Source organism: Arachis hypogaea, chromosome 9 (assembly GCF_003086295.3).
Source record: "Arachis hypogaea cultivar Tifrunner chromosome 9, arahy.Tifrunner.gnm2.J5K5, whole genome shotgun sequence".
Lineage (NCBI taxonomy): Eukaryota > Viridiplantae > Streptophyta > Magnoliopsida > Fabales > Fabaceae > Arachis > Arachis hypogaea.
This window is the reverse complement of record NC_092044.1, coordinates 9,889,467-9,904,262: the sequence shown is the minus strand read 5'-3', so window position 1 is coordinate 9,904,262 and position 14,796 is coordinate 9,889,467. Positions and strand designations below refer to the sequence as shown.

Genomic DNA, 14,796 nt, shown 5'->3' with positions numbered 1-14,796 from the left:
GAAATTTTGATATTTGAAAAATACCTGGGCAATATATAAGGATTGTGGTTTAGTCCCACTTACTTCAGATATGAGATGAGGAAGAAGAATTATAAACACTGAGTTTAATTATGGAGTTTTGAATGAATATGAAAGAATTGAAATGATAATAAAAGTAACAATGAATTTTGAATGTGATACCGGGGTAGTAGTAAGGATTGTGGTTCGTCCCGCTTGCTCCAGGTCAGTGATTGTGACGTCTGGGTGGTAGCAGTAGTAGTGGATTATTACACTTGCTCCAAGTTGAGCTTTTAAGCACCTGCTTGGGTAGTAGCGGTAGTAGTGGTTCTTCCACTCGCTCTGGGTTAAACGGGTAGTAGTAAGGGGGTTGTAACTCAAACTCACTTGTTCCGCAATAGGTGTTTCTGTCCATGGTTAGCTACCAGGACGTGTCAAGTTGGCTATATAATTGATAGATGATATCATCAACCATAGAACAGACATGCATTATACTTGTTTGTGCATATTTGTTTGTGATTGTGCTTTCTATGATTGTGTGTGCTTGTGATTGAATTCTATGTTCTATAATTGTTGAGCTGGATTGTACTTTGTTGACTGTTGTTATTGATTGAGAACTTAATGAAACGAACTTAACTTCTAACCCCGACCCTACTAAGAACTCCCTAATTTTTACCCCCTATTTCCACCCCTTTCAGCTACAGGTGCGAAAGTTTAGTGCAGAGTTACAGGAGTATAGGAGAACATGTTTACGAGTTGAGTTGTTAGAATTTTATTTTTCCCTCGTCGTTTATTATTTTGTTATTTTAAAGGGGTAGGACTTGTAATTGAGGATTCTTGAATACGTCTATGTATATAAAATTATGTGAATATATATATATATACACACTGTTGTGAAAACTTTCCGTTTTCTTAATTAAAGTTTCGGTTCGTATTCGCGAAAGCTCAATATTAAATAAACATAGTATATAATTAAAGGAATAGAAGTAAGTAGCACTCGAACTTTTAGTACGATCATGAGGTGCTAAAATTTTGGGTGTTATGCTTAGCTCACAAATGGTAACCAGAAAACAACTCTGCAATGCCTAAAGCAGTTTCGGCACCTTGTTGTATAACTCCTCTCAATCACCGTATATCTGAGCAATTGCCTTTTCCTTCGCCATCCACACCTTCTATATGAAGGTTTGAAGTGATAGTTTTGTCGGACTGGACCTTGCAGGGCAGGGATGCTGACGGATGTGTTGAATTGTATCAATGGCAAGATGACCTTACAGATGAGACTGCTGTCCAACTGTCGATGGTCCTAGGATATGGTGGGTGCTAAAGAAGTATGCGCTCCACCAACCCTTCGGACCTCCCTAACGAAATAAAGCATACATGGTTGGAACTACTCAATACATAGCAATCATAAATGAGTAAGTAAGTCTCAATTAAACTTAAACTCACCAGTATTCGAGGTTCTATTGGAGGGCAACAGGAGACTCCATGGACAACCATTTGCAGCTTGATGGCAATACACATAGTACTTTAATCGGTCTAATTCAATCACTCGATACTCAACACTTTTGCTAATACTATAGTTCTTCATACCCTACATCACTGCATCTTAGCATTTGAATCTGAGTCTGACCCGAAACTTTACCCCACCGTCTATGTTGTAATCCTCTTTTTCGGTGTTGGAAAATGAAGTTCTCTCATGCCTGGCCTCCAGATCCAACGTATGATAGTGATTTGGTACATCTGATAGTGTCGGAATCGAGCGGGAAGAGGCAAAACATAATGCACCGTTGTCTCGGTCGGCATCTCCAGTACAAACTCCTCCTCATCTTCCCCATCAGAAGAATAACTATCGGCGCTATTGGCAACGTACTCTTTATTGGATTCTTCCTCACCCACCTCCATGTCTTCCACTAGAATGGTGACATGAATCGGTGGTGATGCGAGAAGTCGGTTGTCCTGCACATAGGTCAAGTGTACAGAACCATCACCACCAATATCTCCAATCTCGGTGGATAGCTCCATCACTTGTTCCGCATGATTCTCCCATAGATGTCGAACATGAGTCACACAGGGGCGGAGCTAGATGAAATATTAGAGGGGGACAAAAAATATTTACATAATAAAATAAGACTAAAATAAAATTTTAAGGGGGACTAAACTGAAATTTACATATAATTTACATGTAAAAAATTAAAATTAGGGGAGGTCCTTGCCTCCCTTTCCTTGTACCTGGCTCCGCCCCTGAAGTCACACATGCTCGTCGTTGACGAGCCGAAATAGTCAAAAACGGAAAACACCATTACCCAACGTGCTAGCAACCTATATCCCACACTTCCGATCTCTCTTCTGCCTGTGGAACCAAGGTTGCTCAATATCAAACTCTTCAACTCGGACAACGAACTTACACGCTAAGTGTGCAATAGTAATGGATTCTCACACTCAAATATCACCCCATTGTCGCCGTTTCTCATACGATAATTGGGGTAAACACACACAACCATATATCCGCTATTATTGAACATTTTTGCCTTCTTTTTGTGAGAAAAACGAGAGAGAAGAAGATATGAAATGTTTGTGGAGAATGTCAAGTGTTGCACATTCTTTTGTAGCTGTTGAAAATTGTCCTACTATATCTCGTTTACATTGTAAACACATTAATTTAAAACATATCCTGTTTACACTGTAAATGATATATACACGTGTCACGTGCACGTGCCTTATCTCATTTACAGTGTAAACGAAATACGTTCAAAATTATTTTGTTTACAGTGTAAACGAGATAAAATTGAGGGACAGATTTTTATAATAATTTTTAAATTTATTTATTTTAATAATAAATATATTTATTTAAATAAAAAATCTTAAAAATTTGGGGTTTAGTTAAAACACATGAAGCATAGTTTTATGTGATTTAAGTTTTTTCTTTTTTGTCTTGTATTTAAGTTTGGTTTTCGGTTTTTCTTTTATTTTTATTTTGAGCACCCCTATCAATACCAAAAAGAAAAAAAAAAGTCCTTTTGTATTATATGTTTATATTTTTATGTCTAATCCAACTTTCTTTAGCAAATACACATGGTTTAGAGCAATTTAAAAGTAGTTCCGTATAAGGATTTATAGGAATTGAGTATCAATTTTTTTGTATGTCTGAGTATCAATAAAAAACACTAACAAGAAAATCCAACATTAATTTATTATTTAAAAATTTATTTGAATAAACAAATTTAATTTAATGAATATATAAAACAATATTAAAATTAATTCTAATAATTTTTAAATAATAAATAGAAAATCTTGAGAACTATTGAACTAACATATTTTAATAATTTTAAATTAATAATTAATTAATATAAATATTAAATTATTTTTATAAATAAATTTTATTAAGTTCTGTGTGTAAATTTAATAGATATGAATATAAATTATATTAATTTATGTATATAAATTTTAGTAAATATAAGTATAAATTTGTCAATGAATTATAGTTCAAATGGCATAGTTTCTTCATACTCAATTAGGAAGTTACAGGTTCGATTTTTTTATATTTAATAAAAATAATAAATATAAATATAAATTTTGTATAAATTTTTATAAATATAAAATATAAATTATTATTAATCAAATATTTGTCTAAAATGTAAAAAAGAGTATTTACCTAAATTGGTTCCCAAAAAATTTTTAAGTGGACGTTTTGGTCCCCAACAAAATTTAATTATTTAATTAGTCTCCAACTTTTGTAAACGTCCGTCATTTTAGTCTTTCTATTAGTTTCTTCCGTGAAATTCTAATGGTATAGTCCAACGTATCATGTTAAGGTGTTGAGTCAGCTGTTAAACGCCACGTGAGATGAAAGACAAAATGGTCCCTAGAAATACAACTACAAATTTATTCTTGTATGATGCCCTAAATCCTAAAACAACGGTGTGAAGGTCATAATCATCGTCGTGTGCTACTCTGAAAATGTGTAACCATAGCAAGTGGAGGGAATTCAGCAAGTTCTTATCGTCAACGAGTTATTAGAGATAGCGGAGATGGTAGTGCTAGCAGTGTTTCAGGTGGCCCGAAATTTGGAATTGCAAGAGGGGAGAATCCAAGATGCCACTGTGGAGCTTATGCCATTGTTGTGGAATCTGGAACAGATAAGAATCCAAGAAGACCTTTCTTTGGTTGTCCTTATTATAGGGTAAGAAACATTAGATATGGTATCTTCTTTATGCATTGCAAAATTCATGGGTTAACTCTGATTTTGTATATTTTCCCCTTCAATGTAGGAGAATCTTTCACATTGTGAATTTTTTATATGGTTTGACAAAGTTTTTTTTTCCATGAAATGCAAGGTAGCCAGCATAATGTTGTACTGAAAAAGAGGGTGAAAAAGTTGAAAAATTTGGTAGATGAATGAGAGAAGAAAACTAAGAATATAAGTAAAAGGAGAAAGTGGAGCAGTCAATAGAAAAATGTGTTATTTTTCATGCTAGGTTTTTTGGTTTGTAATTTTGTAGGAAAGATATAGTTAGGTAGGAAAAGAAGGGAATTAAGTGCTTATTATGTATGGATATATTGTAATTGAATAATTAATCAAAGTGTAATTGCTAATATTATAGTCTGTCAGAATTGTGTAATGAAATTTTCTTTGCCCAATATTAGAATCATATGCATTCACAAAAAATAATGTTTCAAAAACCTAATTTAATACAAATCACATCACTCATAATTATTAAAATAGTCTAATAACTATAATTTCATATATTTGAAATCAAGCATCAAAGTTCTGAATATTCTAACAAAAAACTTACTCCTAGCTAGTTTATATCTGTTGCTAATATCAAAGAAACATTCCAAAAACATAGCTTAAAGTTGCATAAATGCACTACATAACCATAATCTATTACAAAAGGGTCTTAATAAACTAAACAACATAACTACAATCAACATGATATTACAGAGCAATATCATTTCTTCTTTTGGAGGTTGAGTCCTGGTGTAGGCATGAACTTGAATATTCTGGCAGCAGTTCCAGAGCTTCTAGCAGCAACTGTTTCTAGAGAGACTCTTGATATCTGATTCGGATGGAGTGACCTAGGCACTGGAGCAAATGGGGTTGTAGGTGGAGTAGTTAAAGTTGGTGGAGGTAAAGGTCTTGGAGCCGAAACAAGCTTTATAGGAGGTGTTGGGGTAGTGACTGGAGCTACATGAGGTCTCAGAATTTGTTGTTTGGGTCTTGGAGGCCTAAAACTTATTGCTGATGCAACTTGGTTGGATGAGTTAGTAGTGTGCGCCTAAAACTTCCTTGCATTATCCTTTTTTCTAACAGCTTTCTTCTTACCCTTCTTATCTCTTTTGCCACTTTTTCTCTTTGTTTTCTTTATGAGTCATTCATCTTCAAAGCTATCATAGCTATCATCGGTGTCATCCTCAAATTCTGGAGGTGGGAGTTTATACGCCTCGTCTTCAGTACTTTCATAGCTATTATAGCTATCGTTGTCAGAAATTGGTTCATCAGACAAGACCTCGGCCTCACTATGCTCATCAGTATCATCGCTATCCTCAAAAGCAACATCTTCCATAATTGGATGATCAAAGAACAGACACAATTCATCCGTCTCTTTGTCCTCCCTCTTTTTGTCACACATCTCTCTAATTTTCTTGTCTCCATATATAGGATGTAGGCCTGCTTCATAACTAGGAGTTGTTGGGTCATACCAATACATCTTTTTGTATGCATGGTAGCCAAGTTCTTCAAATATTTTCTTCAAATCAAAATAATTCACTAAATCAAGATCCAAAGGAGGAAATTTCTTTACATTTCCATTAATATAAAGTAGTTCATCCTTGTTATCTTTGACAAAACTCTCCTCATGTTGAAAGGCAGGGATAACCCACTCAGTCATCTACAATCCATAAACATGGAATAAAATGTGAAAACCAGAACACAAATTTATACAGAGCAATTTCATATTAAACAATAACTGCTCAAACTTTAATTTTCTAATTGTGATAACTAAATTAATTAATGCAAAAAGTATATTTACCACAAAATATTAAATCTTTTTAATGTTAAACTCATATGCTTGCATTACGTCACTTATCAATAACTGATTTTTATAGTAATGGAGAACTTAAAAACACTTTTTTCAGTAACTAATTTCTACTACCAGAAACAGATACACAAGGTAAACACATTCAAACAATTGCAACGATGATCAACTATACTATTCGCATCATAATAGAGAAGAGATATACTAACCTGACCGATGAAGACCGATAGACCGATAAAACCTTCTTCTACAATAACTTCGTCTGGTACAAAGTCTTGAGTCAACAATGTCAGTGAGATTGTCGGAAGATTGACTACCGGTTCACGTGGTGGTGGCTTTCTTTGTAAAACTTAAGGGAAGAGAGGGTGTTGGTTGTAATTTCGTTTTGAGGGAGGAAGACAAAAATGGACCTTTAAAGCCACTCAACTAACGAAATGACACATACTTTCGTGCCCTACTCCCAAAACACGGCGTTTAGCATTACTCATAATAGGGGCTAATTCGTCTTGATTAAGCATGTGGCACTTAACGGCTGACTCATCACTTGAACGTGACACGTTGGACTCTACCATTAGAATTTCATGGAAAAACTAATAGAAAGACTAAAATAGTGGACATTAACAAAAGTTAGGGACTAATTACGTAATTAAATTTTATTTGAGACCAAAACGTTCACTTCAAATTTTTTTGAGACCAATTTGAATAAATATTCCGTAAAAAATTACTGATTAAGTAGCATGGGTGAATAATAAATGTCATAGCTTTTTCTAAGTAGACTTTCCCATAGAAGTCTCTGGAACAATCCCAACCGATCCTTCGCTCACTTCGTTTTTTTTTTTTTTTTGGTGACTTCGCTCGCTTCGTTTTAAAACCCTCTCTTCGCTCTCACTTCTCCACTTACGTGATCTTTCTGAGCACATTGCACTGACATGGACGAAGATCTCGACTTGCCGATGGCGGAGCCTATGAACGACGACTTCGACTTCGCCGGCGGCGGCGGCGTCGGAATGGACGACGATTTCCCCGTTCTCAAGGTCGGAGAGGAGAAGGAAATTGGCAAGCTTGGATTGAAGAAGAAGCTCCTCAAAGAAGGTGAAGGATGGGAGAATCCTGAAGCCGGTGATGAAGTCCAAGGTATAAATATCTCTCTCTTTCACTTTCTTCCTTTTTCGTTTGCTTCGATTGGATTTGTTCTCGGTTACATTGTTTTCTTGAGTGAACATCAAATTCATTTTTGAAATAATAATAATAATAATAATAATAATAATAATAATAATAATAATAATAATAATAATAATAATAATAATAATAATAATAATAATAGTATTTCGTTTATAAAATTTACTTATTATTGTTGTTTGGTTTATTTATTTATTTATTGGCAGTTCACTATACCGGGACTCTGCTTGATGGCACCAAGTTTGATTCCAGCAGAGATAGGGGAGCCCCTTTCACGTTCACACTTGGACAAGGTGAGTGATGTGCTTGCTTTAATCTTTGTTGATTTTGTTAGGATTTTTGATGTTGTCATTGAAAGCTTTGAATTTGGAAGAGTGACTGCTTGATTGGTTTATGAACTGATTTAGCTGTTAGCAATGCAGGATTGTTTGATGGATTTTGTGTTGTTTTGATTGTTAATGTGAAATCAACTTTGTGCAGCTGATACTACTAAAGTGCACCAAATAGATGCACATTTATGAGATGCACCTCTAGTCATCATTTAATATATTTCTAAGTGACACTTTCAAATATGTAGGGCAAGTAATTAAAGGATGGGATGAAGGTATTAGAAGCATGAAGAAAGGTGAAAATGCCCTTTTCACCATCCCACCTGAGCTAGCTTATGGTGAATCCGGTTCTCCTCCCACAATTCCGCCCAAAGCAACTCTTCAATTTGATGTTGAGCTGTTGTCTTGGACTAGTGTGAAGGACATATGTAAGGATGGTGGTTTGTTTAAGAAGATACTTGTTGAGGGAGAGAAATGGGAGAACCCTAAGGATCCTGATGAAGTTCTGGGTATGCATATTTCTCATATTTGATTTCTCTGTTTGTTCGTCGACATCTGTACCTTACTATGTGTTGCCCTCTTGGTGCCACAGTTAATTATGAGGCACGCCTTGAAGATGGAACACTTGTAAAGAAATCTGATGGGGTAGAGTTCACAGTAGAAGACGGTAAGTGTGGCACACATCTTTGTTATCTCAATTTATACTTATGCTTGTGTTGTATCTTATGTTAGTCGTTACTTTATGATAGGTCACTTTTGCCCTGCATTGTCAAAGGCCATCAAAACAATGAAGAAGGGACAAAAAGTAATTTTGACTGTAAAGCCACAATGTGAGTTGTCAATGATTTGGTGATTTTTTATTGTGTGTTTTGGCAAAAGATATGAATGCTATTTTGTTCATAACTTCATTTCATTTTAGATCAATTATTAATTCATTTCTTATTGGGTTATTAGATGGATTTGGCGAGAAGGGTAGGCCAGCCCATGGTGATGAAGGTGCTGTTCCACCAAATGCAACATTGCTGATTACTCTTGAGTTAGTCTCTTGGAAGACAGTGACCAATGTAACTGATGACAAGAAGGTCATGAAAAAGATCCTTACTGAAGGAGAAGGATATGAGCGTCCAAATGAGGGATCCATTGTGAAATGTGAATTCTTATTGACATCATGAATAGTGATTTTTAATTTATCAATTGATTTATTGCATTGATTCTGATAGATTCTCTCTCATGTTGTATCTTCTCAGTGAAACTTACTGGTAAGCTGCACGATGGCACTATTTTTGTGAAGAAGGGCCATGATGGTGAAGGGGAACTACTTGAATTCAAAACAGATGAGGGTAATAGAAATTCCTCAATGTAACTCCAAATATACTTTTATGCCTAGAGAAGTGAATATTTGATGTGTTCAACAGAGCAAGTAATTGAGGGGCTTGATAAGGCCATGTTGACAATGAAGAAGGGCGAGGTAGCACTGTTGACTATTGCTCCTGAGTATGCGTTTGGTTCATCAGAATCCAAGCAAGAATTGGCAGTTGTTCCACCTGACTCCACTGTGTATTATGAGGTTGAATTAGTATCTTTTGTGAAGGTATGCCGAAAACTGAGACTTATGAGATCTATTAAGATTTGGTCATATTTGTGTTACAATTTCAGTGGAAGAAATTTTATTTTTGTAAAGAAAGACTTGCCAATAATTTAAAAGTTGGGTTGAATTGATTGGTTGAACTGTTCAGAACGTGGGCCATGTTTTTAGTTTGAAAATTTTCCAGTTCAATGACAAGTCAATCACAGGTTCTCAGAGATATGATTAGTACAAATCCAAATAGAGATCTTGTGATTTAATACCCACTTTGGTTTTTAAAACGTTCATATTAAGCATGCAACTGCTGTTGGACATAATTCCAAAGAAAGTACTGATGAGTGAGAATCTGAAAAAAATAGCATAATAAAACTGCACTTTCTTATATTACCTGCAAATTCTAAATTTTGATATGCTTCTCCTTTTATGCTTGTTTTTATTCCTATATACCAGTTACTTGTTAATTAGAACCATCTCTTATATACTACTCAATTTTCGTCAAGCCTTACCAATTGGGCGTAAAAGATTAATTGGATTTCTCTACTCATTCTTAAATCTGTTTTGCATATTCTTCCTAAAACATAGGAGCAGTCAAATATACAGTAACTTTGAGGAAATCTGTCCAGAGAATTGCTGCTCTTGGCACAAAAGGCAAAATAAGAATAATGGCATACCATTTTACTATCCCGTTTTACCCATTCATTGTATCTATTCATATACCCACCTTGAAACAATCTTCATGATTTCTTATAGGATAAGGAATCTTGGGACATGGAAACTCCAGAGAAAATTGAAGCTGCTGGTAAGAAGAAAGAAGAAGGGAATGCACTGTTTAGAGCTGGTAAATATGCAAAAGCTTCTAAAAGATATGAGAAGGTAATCATGCACGCACATATACAGGAATATACACCTATATTCAATTTGTTTCATTGTAATTTGAGGATATTAATATTAAAACCTTTTTGCAGGCTATTAAGTTCATAGAATATGATACCAACTTCAGCATTGAAGAGAAGAAGAGTGCCAAGGACTTGAAGATTGCTTGCAATTTGAATGATGCAGCTTGCAAGTTGAAGTTGAAAGATTATAAACAAGCAGAGAAATTGTGTACGAAGGTATGGCTCTCGTATCTCATCTTGTATAGTATCGACCCTTGCATAATAAACAACAACTTTTTTTTTTATGCGGACATTCAGGTTTTGGACCTTGAAAGCACAAATGTGAAAGCACTCTATAGAAGAGCACAAGCATATATCCAGTTAGCTGACTTGGATTTGGCAGAATTTGATATCAAGAAAGCACTTGAGATTGACCCTAATAACAGGTATATTTTCTGATTGCAATTTACTTCGATTTAATCTCACCTCTATGTGACTAGACAGTTGGCATCCATTTGGTATAATGCTCATCATTTTTTTAGAGGAATTTCCCTTTTCCGCTGATATGTTAAGACATAGAAAGCTATGATTTTGCTCTTATCCTATATCTTGTGTTATTCATCTCTCCATATTAATGAATCTTTTCTTTTAAGGTTCATGTTATAGTGAAGGAAAAATGGTGAAGAGATAAAGATTTACTCTCAATAGATAGTTAGATACTAGTTTGGGAAAATGTGTCATTTTATTGTTATTAATTTTTAAAAATAAATTTATACACTTCTCTTTACACAAATTTCTTTACCATAGAATTATCCCCCCCCCCCCCCCCCAAAGGCCCCCAGGCGAAAACAAAAAAAGGTAATAGAGATGGTCCTGCAAAAATGGGCTAGACACCACTTTTCTTGCTTTTTCTTCTCTCTCTCTCTCTCTCTCTCTCTCTCTCTCTATATATATATATATATATATATATATATATATATATATATATATATGGAAGTGGTGTCTAACACACTATTGCGATTCATGCATCATTCTTGTTATTTTATAGATATCATCTATGGATGTATAAATAATCACTATAACTCGTTCTGATGAATATAAACCAGGGATGTTAAGCTAGAGTACAGGATTTTGAAGGAAAAGATGAAGGAGTACAACAGAAAAGAGGCAAAATTTTATGGAAATATGTTCAGCAAAATGACCAAGTTAGAAGTGAGTATTCTATCGATCTATCACCTCTTTATCTACTGTTAAGGACAAGGGTTTGTTTTGGTGTTCCTGACTTGTGTGTATTAATGTTTCATTTGTTTAACCTGCAGAAACCTGCCTCCACGGATTCAAAACCCATGAGCATTGACAACAAGGCATAAAATGAACAAGAAAATACACGATGGAAATTCATCTAGTTCCTGGGTCCGCCTTGATTTGGTTTCGTTCCTATTAGTATTGCTTTGGTCAACGTTTTAATTTTGTTGGCTTTGTTAACAGGGACAAATTGTTTATTCTAATAGAACAGCGGGAAGAAATTTGTCTTCGTGAAGTTATAAAATTAATGTTTACTTTGGTCATATAGATGGTAGTTATTTGGATTTTTTTCATTTAAATAAAAATTCGTTATTTACGTTTTTACACGAGCTCGGGAAATATTTTCAAATAAGTTACAAGGCTGCGAAACATTAACAAATTTTACAAGTTAATTCATTAATTTTAAAATATAAATAATAAAAAAGTATTTTTAGACTAGATTTAAATAAAATATAAAATAAAATGAATGAGATTAGAAACAGAAATTTAAATTGTATGTTTTAGTTTACATTCAGGAAACATTATATTTTTATTAATTTATGAAATTGAAATTCTGTTAAGAAGTACGTATATATAGTCTTCAAAGATAGCTTATGATCTCACTTTGAGAATTTTTTTAGAGTTTGGTGTAAAATAATCCAATGCAATCAAGATATTTGGTATACTATATTTATTTTCCATTATATATTACTTCAATCATTAAAAATTTTTAAGTTTGGGATCATGTAGAGCATAGTGGTTTTTTAAATTGTATTTGAATCTTAAAGTCATCTTTAAAATTAATAATTATTTAAATTTGTTAATAATTATTTAAATTTGTTCTCAAAGTTACATTTTAAAACTTATAGTAGTTTTTAAGACTGTTTTTATTTTTTAAAACAGATAAGACAAGAATATGAGAATATGATAAGACAAGACATTGAGAATAAGACATAAAGAATAGAGATGCAAATTTTTGTGTTTTTGTAAACAAGAATAATGAAAAAAAATAAAAAATACACTAATTCAGTGTCTTGGACATATTGTCCCTGTCTATATCTCCTCTATCAAATACAATTTTGTATTTTTATATCATTGTCTCAGTGTCCTATCTTTATAAACAAACGCAACTTAAAATATTTTTTCGTCCATTGTTTGCCATCAAAAAATTAAGTTGGACGGATTCCTACTACACTAGCATTGTAACAGCTAATTAAGTAATTAATATGGTGAAAAAAATGTTATTTTTGTAATTTTAACTTTTTTTTTAATGGGCCTGCTACACATACAAACAAAAAGGTCCTACAAATTTTACAAGTTTCTAGCCCAGACTTCATTCACATGCGCAGTCATTCATTTTGAAGAGAGCGTAAAATACACGCGCTCCACTCAACGATTGCGCTTCGCGAAAAGCGCTCCCTAATGGCGCACTCTTCCACTTCTCCAAACCCTTCAAAGAAAACACAAACCGTCCATTTTCGAGCAACATTGCAAACTGCAGAGATAGAACTCGTCGCGAAGATTAGAACTCTCCATCAACACAAGATAGAACTCTCCATCAACAATCTCCAGAAAAAACGAAGATATATTACTCAAGGTACGTTACTATTTTACTGATCTTGTATATTTTTCACATTTCGAAATCGAAGAACTAGGTTTTACTGTTTTTCTACGTTCTTCTAGATTCTACTCTTCTTCTTGTTCTAGGTATCATTTTACAGTTTTTTAATGTTCTACTTGTTTTAGGTTTTACTGTTATTCTTGGTTCTAGGTTATACTATTCTTCTTAGTTGTTCTAGGTGTTACTGTTCTTGTTGTTCTAGTTCTTCTCGTAACTGATTTTTGGGAGTATATTGCGTAATTTGGTGGGTGTATATGGAATAATTTGTTGGGTGTATATGGCATAATGTGTTGAGTGTATATTTCTGAATTGATATACTGTAATATAGTAAACAGTTGCAACTATTCTAATATTTGCTTGTCCATGGGTGTATATTGCTTGACCTTGTATATTAATGCATGTTTGAGTGATATCTGACTGATATCTATGAGTGTATCTGACTGATATATATATATATATATATATATATATATATATATATATATATATATATATATATATATAAGGTGTATCTTACTGATATCTATGGGTGTATTTTTTATTTCAGAAAAAATGGCAGGTAGAAACCAAGATGAAAAAAATATAAGAACAAATATATGTCTTAGATGAAATCAGTTTTATATAATAGAAATATATCTGACTATAATTTTGCTTTGTTTATAGCAAACCAAAGACCTTAAGTGTGCAACCCATTTATTAAATGAGAAATTCAGAAACATGAGCGAGGAGAAGAAAACAATTGTTAGGGATTTGGGATTTGGTAGCCTGATGCACATCCCACCACTGATTAATGCAAACGAATACACAACTTACACCCAAGTGTCAGATAGATTCTAAGGATATTGACACTGATTAATGTAACTATTATATGATTGATATAACTGATTAATGTAACAAATTGAACACATGCTGTAAAAATTTGCCAATTATGAGTAAAATTCTCTCTGCTGTATTCAACATATCTGAATTATAGGTACAATAATATGAAGAAAAACATCAAACCAAATATACACCCATGACCTGATATTTTTTACATCCAAAGAAAGTTGAATATACACCCAAAATTCTATCCCCCTGATGTTTTATCCCTAAAACCCTAAACCCTAAACCATAAACCCTAAACGCTAGACACTAAAACCTAAACCCTAAACACTAAACCCTAAAAACCTAAACCCTAAACCCTAAAACCCTAAACCAAATGTCTAAATTACAGGTACTATAATATGAAGGAAAACATCAAACCAAATATACACCCATGAACTGACATTTTTTACACCCAAATAAAGTTGAATATACACCCAAAATTTTATCCCGTGATGCTTTATCCCTAAAACCCTGAACCTTAAACCCTAAACCCTAAACCCTAAAAACTAAACCATAAACCCTAAACCCTAAACCCTAAAACCTAAAACTCTAAACCCTAAAACCCTTAAATCATAATAAAAAAAAACAAACAATATTTTATAACATAAACAACATATTGTGAAATATATATATATATATATATATATATATATATATATATATATATATATATATATATATATATATATGTATATATATGTAAAATGTGAAACACAAGAAAATTCACAAAAATACATACAAAACAACAATGTTTTTACACCCATATTCTGTAACTATACACCCAAAGAGTTATCCGCTGCTGCCGGTACCCTAAACTGATAATTCATAACACGTCCGTGAGCATCTCTACTTAGTTTCTTGTGCTGTTTGAGCATCTCTGTTTTACTTAGACAGCAAGGGTGTGAATGATCCAGCACAACCTTTGAAATGATCCAAGCACCAACATCCTTCAATGTGTGTATATAAATTCTTGTAGGACAGTTTAAACTGGCTGTCAGATTCGTCTTTTCGGTCAGAGATATTTTAG

The 14,796-nt window shown here is 33.5% G+C and overlaps 1 protein-coding gene across 1 annotated transcript; it reads left to right on the top strand.

Annotated features, from left to right (window-relative positions):
• Positions 1-6,721: 6,721 nt before the first annotated feature.
• Positions 6,722-11,568, top strand: LOC112710298 (peptidyl-prolyl cis-trans isomerase FKBP62). The gene is made up of 13 exons (XM_025762459.3): positions 6,722-7,166; positions 7,418-7,504; positions 7,789-8,049; positions 8,133-8,207; positions 8,290-8,370; positions 8,495-8,689; positions 8,788-8,880; positions 8,956-9,131; positions 9,876-9,998; positions 10,091-10,237; positions 10,319-10,446; positions 11,107-11,212; positions 11,320-11,568. The coding sequence occupies exons 1-13, from the start codon at positions 6,962-6,964 to the stop codon at positions 11,368-11,370; spliced, it is 1,728 nt and encodes a 575-aa protein (XP_025618244.1). The 5' UTR covers positions 6,722-6,961; the 3' UTR covers positions 11,371-11,568.
• The last annotated feature ends 3,228 nt before the right edge of the window (positions 11,569-14,796 follow it).

Excerpts from the sequence above, each read along its gene's own strand:
- LOC112710298 (XM_025762459.3), top strand. The coding sequence starts at position 6,962 with ATGGACGAAGATCTCGACTTGCCGATGGCGGAGCCTATGAACGACGAC. Across the intron at positions 7,505-7,788 it reads CACGTTCACACTTGGACAAG|GGCAAGTAATTAAAGGATGG; the intron begins GTGAGTGATGTG and ends TCAAATATGTAG. Across the intron at positions 8,050-8,132 it reads GGATCCTGATGAAGTTCTGG|TTAATTATGAGGCACGCCTT; the intron begins GTATGCATATTT and ends TTGGTGCCACAG.